The 23,557-nt window shown below is 32.6% G+C and overlaps 1 protein-coding gene across 21 annotated transcripts in view; it reads right to left on the bottom strand.

The window, feature by feature from the left end:
- Positions 1-23,557, bottom strand: part of DMD (dystrophin) — a 1,272,535-nt gene that overhangs the window by 642,381 nt on the left and 606,597 nt on the right. For 20 of the 21 annotated variants that reach the window (XM_065049958.1, XM_065049956.1, XM_065049960.1 and 17 more), the window contains 4 exons: positions 22,598-22,735; positions 20,728-20,880; positions 19,621-19,803; positions 5,167-5,361 (listed from right to left, as the gene is read on the bottom strand). In XM_065049958.1, the coding sequence (XP_064906030.1) occupies positions 5,167-5,361; positions 19,621-19,803; positions 20,728-20,880; positions 22,598-22,735 (669 nt within the window). The remainder of the gene's footprint in view (positions 1-5,166; positions 5,362-19,620; positions 19,804-20,727; positions 20,881-22,597; positions 22,736-23,557) is intronic. The other variant, XM_065049964.1, reaches the window with a different exon arrangement.

The raw sequence follows: 23,557 nt of genomic DNA, 5'->3' as shown, positions 1-23,557 counted from the left end.
AAATATCAGGGTATAAAAACAAAAAATGCCTCCAAGATTATATCCTTGAATATAAAGGAGGAAGCATCTCCACAAAACCTCATCCATGACTAAAATTTTGCATATTTAAAGAACAGGGGAAAATGTAATGAAATGTTAAATCTGCCAGGACACTCTTAAGCACTGAAGTAGCCTTATTTTCAGTAGGTCTGAATATGAGCTCATCTCATCTACCCAAGAAGGCACTTATTGTGTTTGATATGTGTAAGCAATCCAATATATATAGATATGCCTACATATATTGAAATAGTATGTGTTTTTTACCAAGTAGATCAATTTTCTAAATATTAAAAAATAGTACAGAATTGATAACTGGCATATCCTTAAATGTTTAGAATTAGTGGTCTGTGAACAGGCACATAATTTCTGATCTATATGTCAGCTTTCTGCTTTTGTTTAGACCACAGCTGCTACAAAGGTAATACAGCAGACCTTCTATAAATGAAATACACTACTGGATGGCGTATGCACAAACGCACATGTATCACACACATACCCCATCTACCTTTCATGTTGAAGGGAATATCTTCAACCATTTAGTTATCAATGCCGCCTTGGGAGATTTTGTATTATAACATGGTTAACAGAACTTCACAAAGCTTTAAGTTTTAAGAAAAAAGGATAACAGAAAATCATTAGCAGCTGAAGTGACAGTAGCCTTTGGGCAATGATCCATCTTGTTGCTCTTGAAAAGAGAAAACTAAATGCTAGAGACTCGAACACTGGTTCATTTTCACTACCTGGAATTTGTCTTTATCTGCCAGAGAAGAACAACATTCTGTTAAAATTCAGTTCCTTGGCTATTTGTGTACAAATCAGCTACCAAGCACTGCATTACTGACGGATCTAGTTGGAGAGTGCATTTGATTACACTCAGTTCTAAGTTATGGTTAATTGGGTTTTATTGAGCTGCAGCAGAAAACTACACTGAATATCACATCAGGTGATATTTCCTTGTAAGAATAACAGATACAGGCCAAATATGGATCTTAATGTGCAAAATTGAAAAAAAAAAGAAAATTGGCCATCCAAACATATGTAGAACGATACTTTGTAATTATGAGAATAGCATATTTGTTACAGTACTACATTCTTTTTGTACTAACATGAAATCAAGCAACATCACAGCTTGTACTAATCATAAGTGGCTGGAAAATTTCTCCAAAGTACTTGTAATTTTAAAATCTGTATAGAACTACGAGTTACAATATCTAGCATAGGTATTATGGGTTTAATATACCATTTTAAAAGGAGATTCTAGCTGCCAGAATAATGGAAGTGTAATGTTTACAGCAAAATCCCTGTATCCTGAAGTAAGACACAGTAGAAAACTGTGAAAAGAAAGTGCTCTGTGTCAGTAGATGAAAGAAAATCATTACCAAATAAAGGAAAAAAGTGGAGGAAAAAAAAATAACCAGAGAATGAAAATATCTCTATTTAAAAAAAAACAACAACAGCAAACAACCCCATTTTTAATGAACTAAATAAAAAGCATACTGGAAGTAGACAAGATGTGCTAGAAAAAGAACTCTTAGAGCGATTATGCAAGAAGTTACATATATAAGAAACCTCTTTCTCAAAGACCCAGATGGCTTTCCATATTAAAACTATTACATCATTGAAAAATATTGTAACTAAATGTATAATTATATTCTACAATACAATGTTCCTCCTAAAATTAAGAAGATTAAAGAAAAAAGAAAAAGAAATGCCTGATATGGATATGTCCTACTACAGGTTTTCAGCATTGGTTCTATAAAGCAAATAGCCTCAGAAAATAAGTTTTGAATTCATAGTTAATGTAAGTAATGACCAATCACAATGATGCTGTGACTATGATCTCAATATTTAATATGAAATTCTACGAACACTTTATTACATATGGCTAGAAATGCACATTAGACCTTCTAAATTTCAGGTAGACTGTATCATTTTAGAACACTCATTTTTGCTCTGTGTCAGCAAACAGAAATATGTTAGGTTTAATTTTCAAGTTAATGTATTTATTTCAGCAGGTATATCTCCCACCAAATAAACTGAGCTTGAACAAGACAAGTATCTTGCATGAGATAATCATCACAGAGGAAAACCTTGGCTTAGTATTAGCAATATAACCTGATTTTCTAACACCAGATGAAGTTGAATATATGCAGATTTGTACATTCATTTAACTTTCAGGAAGCATTTGGAACATCCAATGCAAGTAAGGATAATTAGCTAAATTCTGAAAGCATTTTATCCCTACACTTGATTAAGTAATGAAATCCATCGTAATTACAACCAATTCTATATGGGGAACTCAAAGATAATGAACTCCATCAATATGAACATCATCAATACTAGACAGAAGTACCATACTGTTTGTGCTTATAACAAAATTTGTCCTATTTGAGAGTATACTGTTAAGTCCAGTTTACTAACCCTTCAATCTATGAAGCATGGTTTTCCATACAATGAATTGGAGTTTCATCTTCGACAGAACTATAATATTTAAATTGTTTGTTAAATACTGGTAAGGGTGGTGATGAATAAAAACAGAGGTACTGTATGTCCTAATACTTAGAAGAGCTTGTAACAGAATAATGGAAACATTGCAATAGCCAACTTTATGAGATAAAAAGACAAGACCTAGTTTCTCTATCTGATTTTTCCACTCCCTAAAACTTGAAATGAAGATAACATTCCTATGAGCTGGTTTCAGGGATTTGCTAAATGTGCCCATAAAACCATTATAATTTACTAAATGTTAGATGTTATCAGATTTTGGCAGCAAAACTCATATTTTGCTATTTTACATTTCTTTGATAGGAAAAGTCAGTTCTAGAATATGACTATTAATAAAAGCTTTTTAAAATTTGTATTTGATATTTATCCTATTTGATAATGAGTAATCAGGTTTAAGTCCTACTATATGTATTTACTTTGGAGAAAAAATGTTCAAAGCAGTTACTTCTGAAAGATTCTTGTAAATAAACTTATTTTTCCTTTTAAGGATAATTAAAATGGATTATTTCTGAATGGGAGTGAAAAAATCCCACAAACTCAGTTTTAAAGCACAGCGTTGTTCATGACAGTTCTGTAATTTGATTCATGCAAATCTGTCAGGGATAAAAATCAACCCCAATTTAATTTCAAACTTTTCCCAACCAGCTGCTGAACAATTTATGCACTACTTTTCTATTTTTACTGCAGGATAATGACAATGATGAATGCTTTTCCTTGGAAATAAATATTCATTAAGCAGGCTTGGATCAAAACTATACCCTTCCAAAAGCCCACGAATGTGCAAGATCTATTTGCCTCTTCTAAGAGATTTATTTGGGAGGAAGATGGAACTGTGCCCATAAATGCATCTCATAACAATTTAACAGTACAGTTAAATTAAACCTACGGCGATACTTACTTGTAACCTCAGTAATCAATATTATTAAAGTTGGTGTCAACTCCGATAATACCAAATATATGTGGGTGAACAACAGATTAGTTATGGATATAAATCAGATAAAGTTAGCCCACATATAAAGCATAAGAAACACAAAAAGGAAGTAAACTGCCAGTAAACTGGTTGAGGTAGGTCACAGTTTTTCCATCTAATCCTACATCAATTCATAGAAAAGGATCAGGTCATAGCTCATTAGCCACGATTTACAAAGTCTATGACTTTGTTGTTGTTGTTGTTCAGAAGAATCACTGTTATCAAAATGGATAGTTTAAAATGAAGAATGACAATAACAATCACATGTTGTGTGCTTCAATACTCAGAACCACATCTATCTACTGGTACTAAATCAGAAGTGGTAAAAAGAGCAGCCTACTGTTATTTCACACAATCCTGTTATCAGTTATATGCTTCCTTGGCTCAAATACTTCACAGTTATACTTCACTAGACACTATACTGCCTTGCTGGGAAACCAAAACCACCCTAATTTTCAAGAGCTAATAAAGAATATCTACATGAATGCATGTGTGTGTATATACAGATGCCTAAAATGAATAAGATCTATGCATATATAAGAATTATATATAGATGTGGTTCTACAGAAGCCAGTAATAGCATATGGATGTGGTTTTGTTACACTTCCTCTGTCATGGAAAGAGATGAATGGGTTCCTACACAGAACAATTTGGGGCACCTAGCCAGAGCCCCTGCCCTGATTCTCTTTCTAAGCTTCTTTCTTATAGCTGACTGCAGGCATGTTCCAGCCTCTTTAGGCTAATATTTCCTTTTGTTAAAACCTTTCCTTCCCCAAAATAATAATAGAAAAATGGAAATGTGGTCTTCTCTTCATGCTAGATGACAATTTGAAATTGCTGTAATTATATGCAGGACTTAAGCATAATTTTTTACAATGCTTTCCTCACACAAACATTATTTTGCGAAAGCTGATAACTCATTCATCTGCTTAGGCTTACAATTTTAATCTCACTTCTTACGACAATTCTGTGTTGGAAAAATTCCACCAATTTCAATGGTTTTCACTGTTTCAAGTAACGAAGAAACAAGACAGCCATACTTAAAGTCATATCAAAAATACTGAATTAGCTTTTTCTTCAGTATATTATATACCTATTGGACAATATTTTCTGTTTAGTTGATGAAACTGTAATAATTGCACAGAGCACAGCCCCAATCAGACTTCAAATTTTTTTGGTCTAGCACGGAATGGAACAGGTACATTTTACTTTTTTTTCTCTTTTCCTGTTTTAATAAAAAATATTTTTAAATCAAACGCTGAAATAAAGCTGCCACGATTGGGTGTGGATAGGGTTACTTACTAATTACTTCAAATTACAAACATGCTAGCAAAACTTTAACCACAAATTCACAACTTCATATATAACTGCCCCTCTTCATCCTTCCACTCCCATTCAAGTGTGTATTTTGCAGATAGCCTAATGTTCTTTTCTTCCAAACACAGGTGGAAAGAGATAAAAATAAATGAACTCTTCAGTGGTCTTATACTTTGCACCAATGTGCCTTCATATATAAACATCCATATAGCAACGCATTACAGAGAGGGGCTGACTATAAAACAGATGTCTATGAGAGTGAGCGCAGGCTGTCAATATACAAAAGCCCAAAGATAATGGAAAAGTACCATTATAAGAAAATATTTCTATCTTACCTTGAGACACTCTTCTTGTTTGAAGAGATCCTCACAATCCTTAGCCTGTAGAACAGGGGAATTAAGGCGCTCTTCTACTACAGACAAGGCTTGCAGAAGGCGAAGAATCTCTGCCAGGTATGTAGAAGGCACATGAGTGGTTTCCCCAGTCATTGTTTCAGTCATCACAAAAGTTGTATCTTCACGAACTGTTTGCTAGTATAGATATACAACAAAATGTTTCCTTTAGTTTCTTAACACTATACAAACTTATAACTTAATGCAATTACCAGTTCACCACCCAGAAACAACTAAAAATCATTTCTAAGGACAAATGCAGGAAATATTGGAGGTTTCTGACACAGATCACTCACATTCCACTAATCTGTTTGAAATGGCAGTTACTAAAATTAATTCATGCAAAAGTATACAAATTTTTCTTCTGCTTTCCAAAGAAATGAAGATAGGAAATACAAGAGCACTTTGAGATTATGGTGTTACTGAAATTTTAGTGCTAGTCTTTTCATTTTAAATCATTACACCTCCTTAAGAATCTGTCCTTTATTATAGAAATGCCATACATGTGAGGCCTAAAATACTAAATCATTTCAAGGTGTCAGGTAAAATAATGACTTGTGTAATAGACACAATTTCTTAAATATCACACATCAGAAAACAACTAGGTCAACTCAGCACTTTCAGCACTATAGTAAAACCTTTATCTTAAACAAGAAAGCATAATTTGAAATTTTGTGACTCAAAAAGTTTTTAATGCAGCCATACTAAAAAAAAAAAAAAAAAATATCCCAGCAACACTCATCTTCAGGAAATTAAGATTTTATATATATTTTTTAATCTGGACAACTATGAAATAGAAACCCTATTCTGAAAGCACATGCATACACCAAGTGTAAAGAAATCCGAGACCATTTTAGTTTCAAGAAAACAGAATTGAAGTGATTTGAAGTGTTTATGGATCATAGATAAAAAGTAATACTGAAAGTGTGCTCTGGCACAGGGAGAACTGTGATTGCTTCTTTTCACTAAACTCAAAATATATGATCACCAGCATCGCCATTAGGAAAGATAAAAATCAAAAGATATAAATTATTTGTGATTTCAAGAACATAAGTTATTTTGAGTTATTTTTTATTTGTTTCATCACAGCAAATACGTTTCCTAGTGTGGGACCAAGATCCATTGTGCTTGATGTCTGCCTCAAAAATCAAAATTTACTTATTGTGGACCTCAAAGAAATTCTACAACAATTGCTGGTAAACTTTCTTTCCAAAATCATATTATTTAGATGCTCCAGTCCTAATACAGATAATGGATTTTGAAGCCATTTATGTGAAAGATAACAGATCAATGGTCCTGAAGAAAAAAACATCATTAGTTAGATTCACAGTATGTAAAAGAAAACAAATAGAAACATTAATTTGCACATACTACCTCAGCGAGGTGTCTCATTTTAATTTATCTATTTGTCCCATCCATCCTTTCATGACGTTTCTCTCCTCGGTTACCAGGCTGAGTCATCTGATTCTTCAGTTTTCTTTAGAGTCTTAAAATATGCATATACACACTCTAGAAGATGTATGCATGTCACATATAAAGTCCATAAAGTTATCTGTAGACTCTGTGATTCTGCTGCATTTCTTATGCAAATTTAATTGCTTTGCTTACACTTTTCTCACTAAATGACTTTCTCAGTACATCTGCTAACACTCTCTAATTACCACATCACTGCTATAATTTTTATTATTTAAAATAAATTCCTTCAAAAAAATTCTGTTTGCCTCCCATGTTTCACAAATCACATGCTCTGCAAAAGTAAGAATTTAACCCAGTAAACCTGAAAAAAAAAGCTGTCCTAGTTGATTAGAAAATGACAGATTCTCAACAGGACACTGAGGCAGGTGGAAATACATTTCCAGTCCTCAAGTCTACACTGTGACATTTCTACATGTAGCACAGAATTTTAGACCCACATGAGGAACTTTTAAACTACAGCTGTGTTTGAGAAGACAGAATATTTCTAAGACCATTCTAGACGTGCAAGGTTGTTCACTCAAAATGAGGTCATATGAATATGTAAAGTGACACATAAAATTTAATTACTTTATATAGTTTTATTAGTTTAATCTATTTTTTCAACACAAATTTAGGCTAATAATTATGTCTACATGTAAACATACATGTAGACATGTGTACATAAATAATATCTGTGCCTTCTTAGTCTAAATAATTCTGGAAACCAGAAAAAAGACAAGTTGAAATCAGATGTGTGTACACTTCATGGATATCATGCTTAATTATTTACAGTAACGTCAAAATTCGGTATCTTTCAAACACTGCCACAAAGAGCTCATATAAAAGCACTCTTCAAGGCAAAATTAATTAAAATCTGAAGACAGGACTGAATTTTATATGACATACCTGGTTTAGTAATCCCTCAAAATATGTGTAATATTTAATGTATGCAACCATTCCACCCTTTAGAGGAAACTCTACATTCGTATTTCTCATACCTGGACAAGTACTCATATAGTTCTACAGGAAAAATGACCATTAATGTTTATACTACTAGTTAAACTGTAAAGTACTACAAAAAGTTAAATAAATAAATAAATACATGGGTTCATATTTCCAAGTAGAGGTCTACCAGAATCTGCCCTCATATTTGCCAACATTATTTAACATCTTATTATAAAAAAAGTGGAACAATACAAATTAATTAGTTTCTGAATCCTTTTAAAATAAGAGTTGGCAATTTGATTCAACTTCAGAAATCACAGAATTATAGAATCATTTAGGTTGGAAGAGACCCTCAAGATCATCGAGTCCAACCATTACCCTAACTTGGGCACTAAACCATGTCCCTAAGAACCTCATCTAAATGTCTTCTAAACATCTTCAGGGGTGGCGACTCAACCACTTCCCTGGGCAGCCAGTTCCAGTGCTTTGCAACCTCTTCTGTGAATAAATTTTTCCAATATCCCAGCTGAACCTTTCCTGGTGCAACTTGAAGCCACTTCCTCTCATCAAATCAAGGATTAAATGTCTTTGTCTTTAGTAGGTTTTTCAATAGGTCATGGGTATTTCTTTCCTTCTATCTTTCCCTCATTGGCAGTAGCATAGCAGAACTAAAGGCAGAAGTTGGCATCTTGCACTAAGAAACAGAGGATAGGAATATCCAGAACAGAAAATTTTAATCAACAAATAAAGGGAAAAGTTTTTGGCTTGTCCCTGTGTTCACTGAAATTGCCATGTTGTAGAAGATACAATGGTCAGAGTCCTTCCTTATATTCTTTACAAGCATGTTTGCTAGAAATGCATAGCTGAAACCAGATCATAGACTAGAACTGTAGTAAGAAAAAAATATATATAAAAAAAGGAGATCATAGCAGCTGGAAACCACTACTATTAAAAATAATATTCATTCAATAACGATATATGTCATTGTTAATGACAAAATGGTTCACCAGAAGCAGGGCAGGTTAACATTTCATGAGGATTAAGAATAAATAAGAAACTAGAAATTAAAATTTTAGATAAAGGTTTAAGAATGGTTTTGAATAAGTTGAATCTGACAAAATAGCAGAATTCATTAGATAGTTACCAAACCAAATAATATTTTAAAATAATACATATTACAAATAAACTGTTAAGAATGATGGAGAACTGCTGGTGTAAATGGCCATTTTCTATATTATTTCTGCAAAATACATTTTTATTGATTTTATTTTCTTAATTTTTACTCGATTGTTGGTGATATACTGATGTGCAAATTATTTCTAGTCTCTGAAAATACTTTTTTTGTTGTCACTAGAAGAGTAAATTGAATTCTTTTCCCCATAATTACATATTTTTAGTTAAACCATAGGATCTCTACACAAACATGACTACCTACTTGTGACAAACTGATTTTATCAGCAGTTAAATCCTAGCAGGTGCAACATGAAGACAAGAAACACATCCATGAACTGGCCCTTACAGAGAAGACCAATTAGAACAACAAACAAACCAAACCAACCAACCATCAAAACCACAAACAAACAAAATACATGAACAATCCTGGTTTTGCCTACAATCACAAACATTCCCCCAAAGAAGAATCTGATTATCTGATGATTACTTCCTACATCTAGAACCATATTACCTGGTGGGGTCAGAGCTAACTAGCCTTTGAGACTTTTAGCACTGGAAAACTCAGTGTTAAAACACATTTCTCCCATCTCTGCACATCCATTTATTTTCCTGTTTCTGCAGAGGGAACAATCCCAACATCACTTTAACTTTTCAACAGTTTACATCCAGAGAGCCTCCAATCTTTTTGTGTTAGGCTTTGACAGCGGTTCCATTTTTGGTCCCTGTCTCACCATAGGCCTCCAAACTCATAGTGGCCTTAGTGCACTGTGCTTTTGAGACAATAACTTCACACAAACAGAATACGTGGGAGGAGTAAAGCAGCAAAACACACCATGACACTACTCCTAGCAGCATCCTGATGAGGAGTTCAGGAAAACCAAACACACATGTACTGCCTTCTCCTGAAGTGTATTCATGATTGAGAAAGTATTTTTTACAAGCAGCTGCAAGATACATGAGAGTGTAAAAAGTCAGTCATCAGGGAGGAATAAACATAGGTGTGGTGATACAAAAAATAGACATGCCTCAAAAAGGCTGGTAAACTTTGGGACAGTTTATTGCTTTCTAGAGAAAAGTCTACATTATATTTGCTAGCCTATGTTTAGCATCAATATATTAAATAAAGAATTTAAACTGCAAAAGTATGATCAAATGCTGCCAGAGATCAATAAAAATGCTTTCAAGTACATATTTATATGTAAAGAAGCTTTTATTCACCCCTTCCTATGAAAAAGGTGAGTGATGTCAGCTAACATTCAGAAAAATAAAATGCATCTACAGTGTTGCTAGCACATCTTGCAGGTGTGTATATATGCAGAAGGTACATTAAAATTATACTGTTAACATGGAATTTTCGTTATGAGGTTGGATGGCCTCGGTCAATCACAAGAAAGTTATCTATCAGTACAAAAAGTAGCATCTCTTTCAAATGCAGAGGCGCCTAAATCCTCACTACAGGATTAAAAATTTATACAACGCTTATGTGTTCCCATGAAGACAAAGACTTAAAAGGCACTTGGCAGCATTAAAATCTATTTAAAATATTTTAAAATAATATTTTCATGTAAGAATGTAAATATTTTCCCATATATGTGATGTTTCTATTTATGTATTACTGCAGTTCACAAAAGTCTGCATGTTGCAATACTTAATACATGTATTTTAATGTTTGTGTCTGACTTTATCAGTGCATATAAATACATGATTATTTCCAGCACTGTTCTCGAACAGAATACTTTATGTCTTCACAATACTTCACTGCTAAGGCATACCTGACTGGTTGAGAAATGCTGCATTAAAAGTTTTTATTCTGTGATAAAATTAATCTATTTTATCTATACACAAAAATAAATAAAGCTAGTTAAAATTAAACTACTCTTAATAATATCATTAGTTAGAAAACATTTCAGTAAATTTTACATGCTAAGAATAGCAATAGAAAATTGCAGGATTTGATTTTTGAAAACCATCAATCAACAGGCATAGGTCAATGTGAACTTACTTCCACTATTGTATTTTCGACCTTCATAAATTGATTGAAATGCAAAGTTTTCCTCCATAAGAAAAGGTCTGTTCCCTGTACTTTTAGGTTTAAGTTATGAGACCTCTCCCAAAACCTCAGATATTCATGCTACACTCTGATGAGCTCTGTGTGGTGTATTGGATAGCTACCTGTAATTGCTTGTGATAACTGTGGTTGCTTGGCTAAAAGACCTTTTTTTTTTGTGAGGTAAATATATAATTTTAAAACTGTGACAAAACATTTTGGTGCTGCAGCCCATCCTCTGCTCCACACACCCTCATGACCCAAGGTGTCAAATATAATAGGTCAAGTGGCAAAATGAACAGCTTCGGCAATCCCTCTTCCTTTCACAGTTGCTTAACAGTGGGGTTTTTTTGTTTGTTTGTTTGGGTTTTTTTTGGATTTTTGGTGTTTGTTTTTGTCTGGGTTTTTTGTTTTTTGTTTTTGGTTGTTTTGTTTTTTATTCTGGCTTAGTCAAGATATGGACTCTCCTCAGGCAGAGGCATTGCTGCGTATTGACCTCAGCTGCAGTCTATTTGAAAACTAATCCATTACTTCTTAATAAAGGACTGCTACCATTCACGCTAATAAGATACTAACAAAACTAGCACAAACCAGAAATTCTAGCAGTTCTGCTGTTAGCTTTAAATCGTGAAAACTTCCATTAGTATCTATTTGTTAAGCAAAGAGAAAAAAAAAACATTGTAGCTATGATGAGGCTGAGACATCAGACTCTTATCACGGTACTGTGTTCGATATAAACCAGCCCTTCCAGAAATGAAAAACAAACAAACAAATAAATAAAAACAGCCAACAAAACAAACAGAGCACTGTGTGTGTATCTTATGCTGTAGATGCAATGTTACCATGTCCTGAAGAAAAAAATATCTAGTGCATTATGACACAGCCAACTAATTGGAACTACTGGGATTTAGAAAATGTCTCATCTAAAATAATTTATGCATATATGTTAATTACTTCTGATAAAGGTGGCATATCTCAATGTTAATAATTGCAATAGTTCAAAATTGACAATTAAAAGGAAATCTGTATGTCTGTCATGTGACTTTAAATACATATTTGCAACATTATAAAAAGGGATTATTAAAAAACAAGAGACTATACCTCATAATAATTCAACAATCGCTGCTCAGACAATGTACAGTCACAAGCATTTCTGAGAGAAGGTAAGCCTATATCTACCAATGAGTCAAAAGTGATAGCCATTCTCAGTATTAGAATTCAGTAAATAAGCAAATATGTAGGTAACCATGTCACAATTTGGAATGAAAAAAATCAGAAGTCATTGCAAAACCTACACCCTAGGCTGGTTTTCAACAAATATTTACAAATGTTATTTTGAATTTTTTAACATTTATGTCTGTTTATATCTGTTATCCTCCAGTAGACAAAATGTATTTGAAAGTTTTTATATGCTAACTATAGAACATATAAATCCATAGAGCTGCTAACCATTTCTTACATTCATCTTGAAATATTTTTCACAGCTGAAAATATACATACAGATATTATCAAGGAAATCTCACACTAAAGAAAGTATCTAGTTGACACTTTAGAAGATTAAACTCTTCTACACAGGCCTATATCCTTGTAACCATGATGTTGAGTTGTGACAGCGTTTATTGATTCTGTTAAACCAACATTATGTACTCAAATTTAACTGCACAACAGGAAGTGCTGGAAAGAATGGAAGGAATTTCAGATTACCTTTTAATTAAAATAGAATTTCAAAATTGTTATTCTCAGACAGTGGTAAACTACAGAGGAAAAACAGTGTATATAGTGGCAGAACAAGCTTCTACCTGATATGCTGAAAGCAACCTTAGTAGGATAAACCTTTGATCAATGCCAACTCATTTAAATAGACTTACCCGTTTTGAAACTGGCTGTTGATTTGTGATGCTAACTTTCCAGATATTTATGCAAAGCACATCTGTTAGATGTTTGCTGAGATAATTTAGAAAATAACCTAAAAGTACCATTAAAATACCACATAAGTGTTGAATGCTACCAGCTCCAAAGCATAAAGACCTAAACCTTAAGCATTGACACCTTCTAGAAACAGTAAAAGGCATTACCTAAGTATTTTCCATCTTTATTTCTTAAAATAATGACTTAATATACATTTATAGATATTCAATCATATGGAATAATAATAGGTTTTGTCACTTAGGCTGATTTTGTTACTCCAAACCACAGACTTTAAAAAAAACCTATGTGAATGCAACTGCTGTTAATCTAAGCAGTTTTTAAAACTAATGAAATATACATACATAGATGTTCAAGCACTCACACTGAAATTTACTTTTCTCTGCACGTTTATACTCAGAACATCCATGCAGAAAAAAAAAAAAAAAAAAAGTGATGCTGACATCCTTAATTGTAGACAGATGAACATCATCTCGTCAAAAGATGCTGTCACTTAGGGCCAGACCAATCTGCAGCAAGTCTTCTCCCTTATTATTTAATTCAATATTATAGCCAAGTAATTTTGACACCAAATACTTCACCATGTAATTTATAATGTTAATAAATGATGATATACTATATAAGAGAAAAAAAGACGGTAATTTGCTGCCTTGTTTCCCAAGTAGCTAGGTAATTATATGGAAGAAAATACTATATTAGTATAATGTTCATTTTTTTTTAATGAAAATTGAAAGAAGAGACAACTGGGTGCTATGTCTCACATCATTCTTTAAGCAAAGGCTGTTTAGTCTTGTTTCCACCTCAGCCATACAGAGAACAGTTAGAAAAGACTGTGGCATAGCTAAGACTACATTCTTATAAGTGGTTCATGTAACTCAAAGACAGCATTCTAAATCATCCTCAGTCCAAGTTGCAGAAAGAGTTTTCATTCCTGTGTGATGAGGTTAAGATGTTGAGTTTCACTTTTAAACTAGAGAACGTAATTTAGATCACTTCACTAAAGTTTATAACAAATTCAAACTGGCAGAGAAAAACAGTTTTTGTGAAGTTCTCTCATCCATAAGACAAGATTTTTAACTTCACTCTATTAAAATACTGCAGATTTGCAGTGATAGTGAATCCTGTACAGAATTAACATGGAAATATGAGAGAAGATAAATATGCTTTAGAAGGAAGAATTCAAAATAGTGTAGTAAACTGGTGGATGTTTACAAAAGAAGGCTACAGATAGTCTTCACTTAAATTACTACAGCCCTGTATACATTCATTTTAGACACAGAGAAGGTAAAGTGCATTTAAAAATGTATGTCTCAAACTAGCTCCTCTTCAGGTATATCAAAGACAATATTAATCTTCAGCGCATTTACCACAGCTTTCTTACCTTAAATTAGACATAAAATGACAGTATTTGAAAAAAAAAAAATAAAAAAAAAATATTTGGAATGAATTTTCTAATAGCAATTTCCAGGTTAATAGGTGCTAGAAAATGGATGCAAATATGCAGCTGATTCTTTTCTGAAAGATTCTCATTCATCCTCACCCTTTCATAGTCCGCAGTCAAAACAGCCCAGTCTTTAGCTGTGCTGTGTAAAGCTATTTGTTTAAAAAGCTGCCACTGTAAATGTCAGAAAAGTTAAATGGTGTCACAGGATCGCCTCTGTCCTGGCCTTAAGAAACAGAATGCACACAGGTGAAAAAGATACTAATCCATCACTGCATAGTTTTTTTCTTTTGTCCAGTAGGTATTTTCCTATTTCGCTTTTCTAATGCTTTTTCTCTCTTTACTTCATCCTCACTCCCACTCATTGTAGGAATAATGAAGAATTAGTTAGCCTCTTTTTCTTGGCAAGCATTGCATGGCTATTTACTCAAAGAAATATTTAAGCAAGAACAAGAAAACAAAACCACTCCATTCCAATGCTGCTTGTTGTGAAAACTGTGGAAAATGTTCAAAAATAATGGTAGCACACCACCACTGAAGCATCCACGTTATTTAGATGCAGATCGAGAACGAGGACACAAAGTCTGGGGTTTATCTAGCTATGACAGAGATATTTTGATTAATGTGTTAGAAAATAACTTTATATAGAAACATATTTTAATGATTAAACAAAAAACAAACACAAACAAACAAACAAACAAAACAAAAACAACAACCAAAAAAAGGATAAAACAGTTTAAATTTCATTAAATGAACTAAGTGGAGCTCCACAGGGAAATATTAACTGAAAACTGCTAGATGCCCTTAAAAGACTAAACTTGAACAAACTCTTGAATTTCAGATGTAAACTTGATTGGTCCTTAATCTGGTTCCAGAAGTTGATCACATACTGTCTGACCTGAAGTGATAATCCAACTAGGAGACAGGTATTTTTAATTTCTGAATGCTTTACAGAATCTTAAAAAGACCAATGTCTTTTATTTGGAAAAATGAAGCTTATAACATATATTTCATAGTAAGTACTAAGAGTACTAGTATTTTACCTATATTGAAAGTCACTATTGAATTACTCAGACTAAATAACTTACTTACCTTAATGAAATAAATACATGTTTTGTATAACTATTGTCCTTATTCATACTTGTTCAACGCATGGTCTAATCGGTACAAAAAAGGTAGACTCTCTTGACTTTGATCAACTTTATTATTTTTCCTAGTATGGCCAAAATCCAGGACCAAATATTTCAGTAGTAAAATGACCATAATTTTCAACAGAATGTTTGTGTGTGTCACCAACAAAATTACTGAAATGAATTAGATAAGTGTATTTTTTTGTTCATATATACATGAACAGGTATGTTTGTTTCACAGCTGTTAACAGGTTGCAAGTACAATATTCATCCTGTCCTAAAAATATTTACAGCATAGTTTGGCATATGTGATGGCAGAAAAAATGTTGGATAGCTTGATATAATATGGCAATAGGACTTACGAATTAACAATTTATAGTGTAGGCTCTGCATGTGTGTTCATCTAGAAAATGTCCTCTTATCAGAAAAGCCTTCAGTCCTCTCTACACACAGAGTAACTTGAGTCAGCTCATTAAAATCTAAATTGAGCCATGACATAAACAAGCTTACAGACTGTTGAAATGAAAGCACGGAAATAAATCAATAAATCATAATTTAAAAAATCTTCTCTAAAACAGGCATTAACTAAAGCAAATTTAATTAAATGTAATATAAGTATATAAATAACTGATTTTGATCCTAATTTGAACTAAACTATCTGAATCTACCTTTTTCTCTGCAACAGATAACTATTTAAATTGCCCTGGAACAATGGCATTAACTGTTGAAATAAAATAGAAACTGGAAGATTTAGATTCAGAGTGCAGCAAAGGGAATTGATAACTTTTCTGAAAATACTGTGTGACTGCCAAGGCTTAATGATTTTAGATTCTGCACAGTTAACTTAGAATTACATATCCCTTGACCTCTCTAGTGTTATAGTTTTTCCCAAAATGACTTTTATTTTAAAACAAATGTGTAATTTTAACATGCAAAAAAATTGCATAGTCCTTCAGGATTAAAATTTAATGGCTTGTTTTTTGAAAAGTTTCTTAAGCTTGCATGAATTTCACTGGGATTTAACGATAATTATAATTTTAAAACATGATGGAAAATATTCCACTCATTAAAGAGTTATTTAGATTCCATAACTGAAGTTACTACTGACTGATTTCAAACAGAAATTTTTAGCAGAAACGAAGTAGAACACTAAACTTTTCTTACCATGGGAATCTGAAATTTGCCCCATCAAAAACTGAATTTTCTGTAGATTGTTTATTTTACCACATGTGAATAAAGACACTCGGTGGGAGAAGCAACTTGTAAGACAACATGAACTCGAAAACCTTTTTCCCACTCAGTGTCATTTTAGGTTTTGTGCAGTTGTATTTACATATTTGTGTACCATGTTTATTCTGTTACTGCAATATGCCCACCTTTCTCCCTATAGAATGTCACACATTACTCACTGGCAATTTTCACATACAGAGATGACCACTATGCAAAACTGAATAATGTCTCAAAACTGGCATTAAACAGAACATGCTGTGTTTGAGGTTATATAACTACATCATGCCTTATTATCAAAAGTAGTGACAGAAAAAAATATTTTAATGTATATACACCTGTATGTATTTGTTAATTATTTGCTGGAAGTTTACTGCTGCATATTTGTGAGACAATGAGAATTCCATGAGAATCTACCATTCTAGAGAGCATCAATTCTTATATGGTTATGGTTCCTATATCCTTCTGACAGGTCTTCCCAACAAATATTGAGGAAAAATAAAACCCAGGGGAGCATGGTCATTCTAATTTCATGCTTTGATATCAGAAATATATTAGTACCAGCAAAGTAAGAAATGCAATTCTGTCATTAAGCCACATAATCAGAGGTCTTCTTAGTGCAGTCTTGCTATGTTTATTCAATGAATCATAATGAATTTCAAGATACACAGTACAACTAAGTCATCATTGATTTCTGTCAACAACTTACTATTGTTATATAAGTCTGTTATTGAATACATCACCAATTAAACGTAAAAAATGCAGCATTTTTCTATTTGTTTTGCTTTAAAAATAAATTCCTTTCGTATTTTCATTACTTGGGTTTATTTTGAGGTCCCTTCCAATCCCTAACATTCTGTGATTCAGTTGGTGGTTAACAGAAAAACTCTGTGAAAATCGTTTTTCCTGGTATATGCATGTGTTCAAGTGAACAGTTTTAATTTTCATTTTTCTTTTCTATTTTAAACACTTGCACAAACAATTAATCCTCACAACATCCCTGTGAGGTAGGCACTTAGGTTGTATTAAAAAAAAAAAACAAAAAAAAAAGACTCAAGAGAAATTCACTGATTCAGCAAAGCCAAAACTAAGACAGTAACAAGGCAGTTGTATGCCTCACTCTAATTTCAGCCATGAAAATATACTGCCTCTCACCAGTTTCAGTAGCTTCTGTAAACCTTCTAAAATATTTCATATGATTATCACCCTCAGTCATCGTCATCAAAGATATTTTTCATAAGAAACAAGAAGGATACAGTAATTACTCTGTACACATGAAAATTTCATGGAATAATGTCCTCATTCCACAGATAAATACTAAAAAGCAGCCTTCTTGCATGAAATATTTGAGCATATTTAACAATTTAGCCATTACAAAAATATAAATGTATTATATAAATATTTTAACAATAAAATACATGTAATGGTTACATGTTTGGGGTTTTTTTTTAAAATGACTGTATTTCTTTGATCAGTTCAAAAGAATATGTGCTGCTGTATATACCTTATATATTTTAAAGAAAAATATGCTAATGTATAGTTTTCTTGATTTGCTAGTAAAATTTTATGATGGATATACTCATCCTCTGTCATGGTAAGTGGTATGTCACATATAAGCACAGTGACAGCAGAATGTTTTTATATAAATTGCATGCATGCTCTTATTTCTTACTTGCTTATCAAAGGAAGAAATATATTCATTATACAAAAAGACTCATTTACAAGACAAAGTGAAGCCTGCTCTAGATCCATGCCAATATAAATGACTTACAACTGATTACATCCATCAAGTTTAATATAAACCATAGTAATCTGAAAAGTGTAATCAGGTGGAACAAGATTTAATATCATACAAACCAAAGTTAACGTTTCTTTGATTGTTTCTGTTAACTGCATAGCTATCCCAATCATCAGTTTTATATATACATTTTGTAACTTAATAGTAGAAAAGTTAAAAATTCACAATACACAGTACATTTAAATAGAGGATTGTATTGATGGAAAGTTTATTCATCATTGCTCATTTTTGCAACGATTTGTTTTCTATTTTAAAAACACATTTGACCTTATATCAATTAGAAGTAACACTTCATGTATTTAAATTATCATTAGCCTATCAGATTGCAGCCCTCTGCAATCTAAATGCATTTAAAAATAATTTTTTAAAATATACACTTCGAAGATTACAGAAGAGTACATAATGCAACAACTGTGATTCTGTGATTCTGTGAACTTCTTTGAGATCAAATCTTATCTTTCTTCCCAGAAAATCAAAAGCTTTGATGCCAATGAGAAGAGTCATAGGAATGGCAAGGAAAAACTGCTATGTAAATGAAAAAGCAATCTCTGGTACCCTTCCAAAAGGGTAATACCCAGTACCTATTTTGGTCATAAACGTGGAATAGTGACACTTTATTTCTCTTTTATTTATGCAGTTATTGCATCATGTATAAACAAGAGGAAAAAAAAAGTTATATTTTATATACAACTAACTCAAAATCAGAAGACACAAATTTGGTTCATAAAATAATGTTTTCATCCTTTCTTGCAAAAACTCCTTTGAGATTCAACCACGTGAAGAAGAAGTCATGTGTGTATATATGTATAGTGTCATAAGAGATTTTTTAATCTCTTCCTAAAGTGGGTATAACATGTTATGGAGAAATTAAAAAAAAACAATTGAAATTGGCATGGGATGGGTAGTTTGAAAAAGACAGTTTTTCTGATTTACATGTTCACCGAACAAACTAGATGCATGGCAAACTGACATTTTTAATCTGGAAAATGTTATGGAAAAAAAATGAGGCAACAGAAATAAACATGAATTTTTCATTGCTGAGTTTTTCGTAATTTGCTGATTTATCTTAAGGGCAATTTTAAGACCAAAGCAGAGAGCTACTATATTAGAATATAAAGATTCTCCCACTTGCAGACAATAGGGTTTTCCTTAGTAATATCTGAAGAGTTGACACTGACCCTGAAGCTCTCATTGTTAGTAGGATGCTGTTAGTAGTAGCAGTTGCAAACATAAGGGTTTGCCAGTAACAACTCACAATTTGTGCATAGTTGAGTCTTCGAAACTGAGCAAATTTGCTCTCAAAATCTTGCCAGCGCTTGCTGAGCTGTATCAGGGTTGGCTCCACTGCTTTTGCAGCCCCATCCTTAGACAAGCGTTCAGCCTGCCTGTGCACCGCATTCAGATCTTCCTTCTTCTTCTCCAATTCTCCATCAATCTCCTAGTGAGCAAAACCAATACAGGGCCCAGGACAGTTAGCTAACTAGATCAATCAACTTAAAATTAGCAAAATACTTCTGTCAGAAATTCCACTTCCATTTTATTGTTACAGTACAAATTTACAGCTGTTTCAAGTAATAATTTACATTTAAACAAAACAAAATAACTGAAATTGAAGAACCTTCTTAAAGGTCAGCTGTAGAGATATTAACAGCTAGTATACACTGAAAATGAGTTGGCAAAGGCCAACAGTTTCCACTTCCAGATTCTTGCTAGTACAGTGTGATGGGTAATTGGAGAAATAATTTTTCAATAAGGGTCAGCTTATTCAGGACAAATAGTGTTTGGACAGCTTACAAATATATTATTTGATATATTACTTTGATATTTTACTTAACCCTTATTTTACTCTGTGGGAAACTCAACAGACAATGAAGCAAAGAAAGACGATGCAAAATAAACTAGGAAAACCTTTGAAAGTATGTAAATATATTTATAGTTTGACAGTGACATATGAATATGTTCTGATGAAAATGAATGTGCTAACATGAGACAGAGGTCATCCATTTATCGGTAAGTCATTTGTTCATCTGGAACAAAGATACATAAAATCAATTAAAATCTTTACTAGAAAACATTTGATGTTTCTTAATACATTGCAAACTTTCAGTACTATCAACAAAAAATTTGTTTAGTGTGTTTCAAATTATTTATGTAACATTCTGTACAACAAACAAATACAAGATACAGCACAACAAACAAATGTCAGTTTGAACACAGAAAATTAGGGTTTATTTTACTCAAAATAAATAACTGAACTCATAATTTTCTGTGTCTATTTGAAAATTTGTTGCATTTGCTGCCTGTTAAATTGATAAACTATCACTCGAAAAGATCCACCATTGCCACCCCAAAACAACATTACCTTTAGCTTCTGCTCATCTTTGTTGTCTGGTAGACTGGCTAACTTTTTCTCAATGTCATCCAGCCATGTCATTAGGTCATCAGCCTGCCTCTTGTACTGATACCATTGATGAGAAATCTCTAAAGCCTTTTTTCTTCTTTGAGATCTCAAGTCCTGTTCACAGTGCAGACATTATTAGAATATGAATTAAAGGCTTATAAAATATGAACTGGCATGTGTGCACACTGAAGGGAAAAAAGGCACACAAGGTCACTATTAGTTTTAATTAAATCTTGATATTTAAATATTGTATAAAAGCATCTGAATGCAGCATATTTTCTTCAGTTTAACAGTCTAAAAGTAACTGAACACAGCATATTTTCATCAGTTTAACAGATTATTTTTTTCTTTTAAAGGAGGTTACCTAGTTCAGGGCTGTTCACATGTTGAAGAAATGACTGAGAAAGTCACCAATATTCAGAAAAGTTAAGACTCTTACATAAATGTCAATATTTTATATAAAACACTTCTGCTTAGAATACTCACTGGACAGATGGAAACACAACCCACTTAATATGTAGCCATAAGTGGGCTTCCTGTGTTTTGTGGTCTCCTGTGAAATTCTAGCCTGCATGCAAATTCTGTAGCTATTCAAAAGAAAATCATTTCAATGCAGAAATGTATGCAAAGACAGGTTTCCTTTTTCTAAATTAAATACCATTTACATAACAAATGCTCTGTGTTTGTGACTTAGCTTTATAAAAGTACTAAAGCTTCTCTTTAACAGGAAGTTAAAAACGTTATTTTATTTCTTATAAACAGTATTAAATATACTACATTTGCATATGCTTTGCTTAAGTTCACTCATACAGAATCCAGAAAATCTTTTCACTACATAATTTCCTATTAAGAAGTAAATTTTTAAAAATACTGGTACATTCTATATAAAAAGATGAATTTACTTCAATGATTCTGGAATTTTATCTGGCAAGGTTGAATGTCTTAACCGAGTCACCTGAAGGGAAATCAATCACTCTATTCCATAAAAACAGCCAGTAAGGATCTGATAACAGCGTAGTTCTAGAAACACTTTTCTTGCTTCTTCTGTCCATAAAAAAATACTAATTACTTCCATTTCACTTGGAACAGTCAAAGACACACTGAATAGATGTCAAGGTTTTGGGTTTTTTTTGTGGGTTTTTTTGTTTGTTTTTTTTTTAAATGTGGACAAAACAATGGTATATTCCAGCTCTTCTTTTACTGAAGGCACACAGATCTGCAAAACTGTAAAAATGAGAATGGAGACCACAGGAAAGGAAAGATGCTGCTTAAAAATAAGCAATAATAAAACGTAATCATGGTATGTTCCCCAAGCCAAAAACAACTTAAAAAAAAACTTTCAAAAGAAAGTCTATTGGTCTATTGGTACTACTACCTACCCTATTTTAAAGAGGCCAAAGCCACTTTTCCCACTGAAAGAGCATAGCTTGTAAATCTTTTACTAAAGCATAAAAGAACTTACTCATTGTCAGAAGTATGTTCTACAACTGAAAATGTAAGTTTGTGAAAACTGATTCTAACTAAGGTCTTGACTGCCTTTGCATTAAACGCGTGTAATGTGTTAAAAAATGAATTATTATTAAATAAATCATTGTAGTCCCTGGGAGTCACATGGTTGTAACACTGAAGACAAAACAGTACTTGTTAAGATGGAGATTTAAAATGTCTTTTCCAAGGCATCAAGTCAAGTATATAAGAAAATATTTGTTTATAACCAAATAGTTTTAAATTTCTCTCCAAATAGTAATGAAGATTCATTTAACAGAACAATGTGTTAAAATTAAGAAAAAATTGTTTTAGTAGCATGTGCTTATAATTGTAGCTCCTATACCTTGAGAGCATTATGTTTACTCTGCAACAGCTGCTGTTTTATCTTTATCTCCTCCCGTTTTCTCTCATCTGTGACTCTCTTTTGAAGTGTCTCGCCCCTTTGCAGCAATTCTTTCACTGTGCTCTCATCATCTTCACTCTGATTAAAAAAAAAATAACAGGTAATGGGCACTTTAATCTAATTATTATGTAAGTACTAGGAGATACAGACATATAAAAACTACACTTCCTCTGCTAAGATAATAATCTCGCAACTACTTTCTGTTCTACACTGAAGACAAAATAGCTTTTACTTGCTTTCTACAACACATGTGGAAACTTAGGGGGAATAAGTAGAACAGTACATGAAAACCAACAGATGACTGATATTAGATTTTACACAGCATCCAGGACAGTAGGATGAAAACTTTGAAGGCGAAAGTGTAAAATACATTTTACTATAAAATAAAAATAATAAAAATATCTAAAATAATCTAAAGCACTGTCAGTAGTCAACTGAAATTGCCAGTATGCTAGGAGACCATGTAATTCCTGACCATTTTGTCTATCATCACAATGCAATACAGCAATTCTGGACAGGAAAATGATACCACCACACTTTTTACATAGAAGTTGAACCTATGCCACAGCTTCTGGGAGTGTATCTCTTGAACCATGCTAAATATTTTTTGCAAAGAAAGGGAACAAATATGCTAAAGTAGTGGAAACTGTGCTGTCAAACCTGATTCACTTAGAATTTACGACTGCAGTACATACTGCCATAAATTTTAATTTTCCTGCATTACAAAAAGAGAAAAAATAAGGCCCTGTAAAGATTCCTTTCAGCACTGATATAAAAAAAGCTATCTTTGAACTCCTTAAAGAAGAAAAAAAAAGAGAATATTGCTTATAAAGAAATGTATATTTGATCTTGATAAGGATTCGCAAAGAGAAGGTCTAAAGATTAATCTCTGTTATTTGC

This window comes from Columba livia, chromosome 1, assembly GCF_036013475.1.
Source record: "Columba livia isolate bColLiv1 breed racing homer chromosome 1, bColLiv1.pat.W.v2, whole genome shotgun sequence".
In the NCBI taxonomy this organism is placed as follows: Eukaryota; Metazoa; Chordata; class Aves; order Columbiformes; family Columbidae; genus Columba; species Columba livia.
Note: the sequence above shows the minus strand (reverse complement) of the source record. Positions and strands in the feature narration are given on the sequence as shown.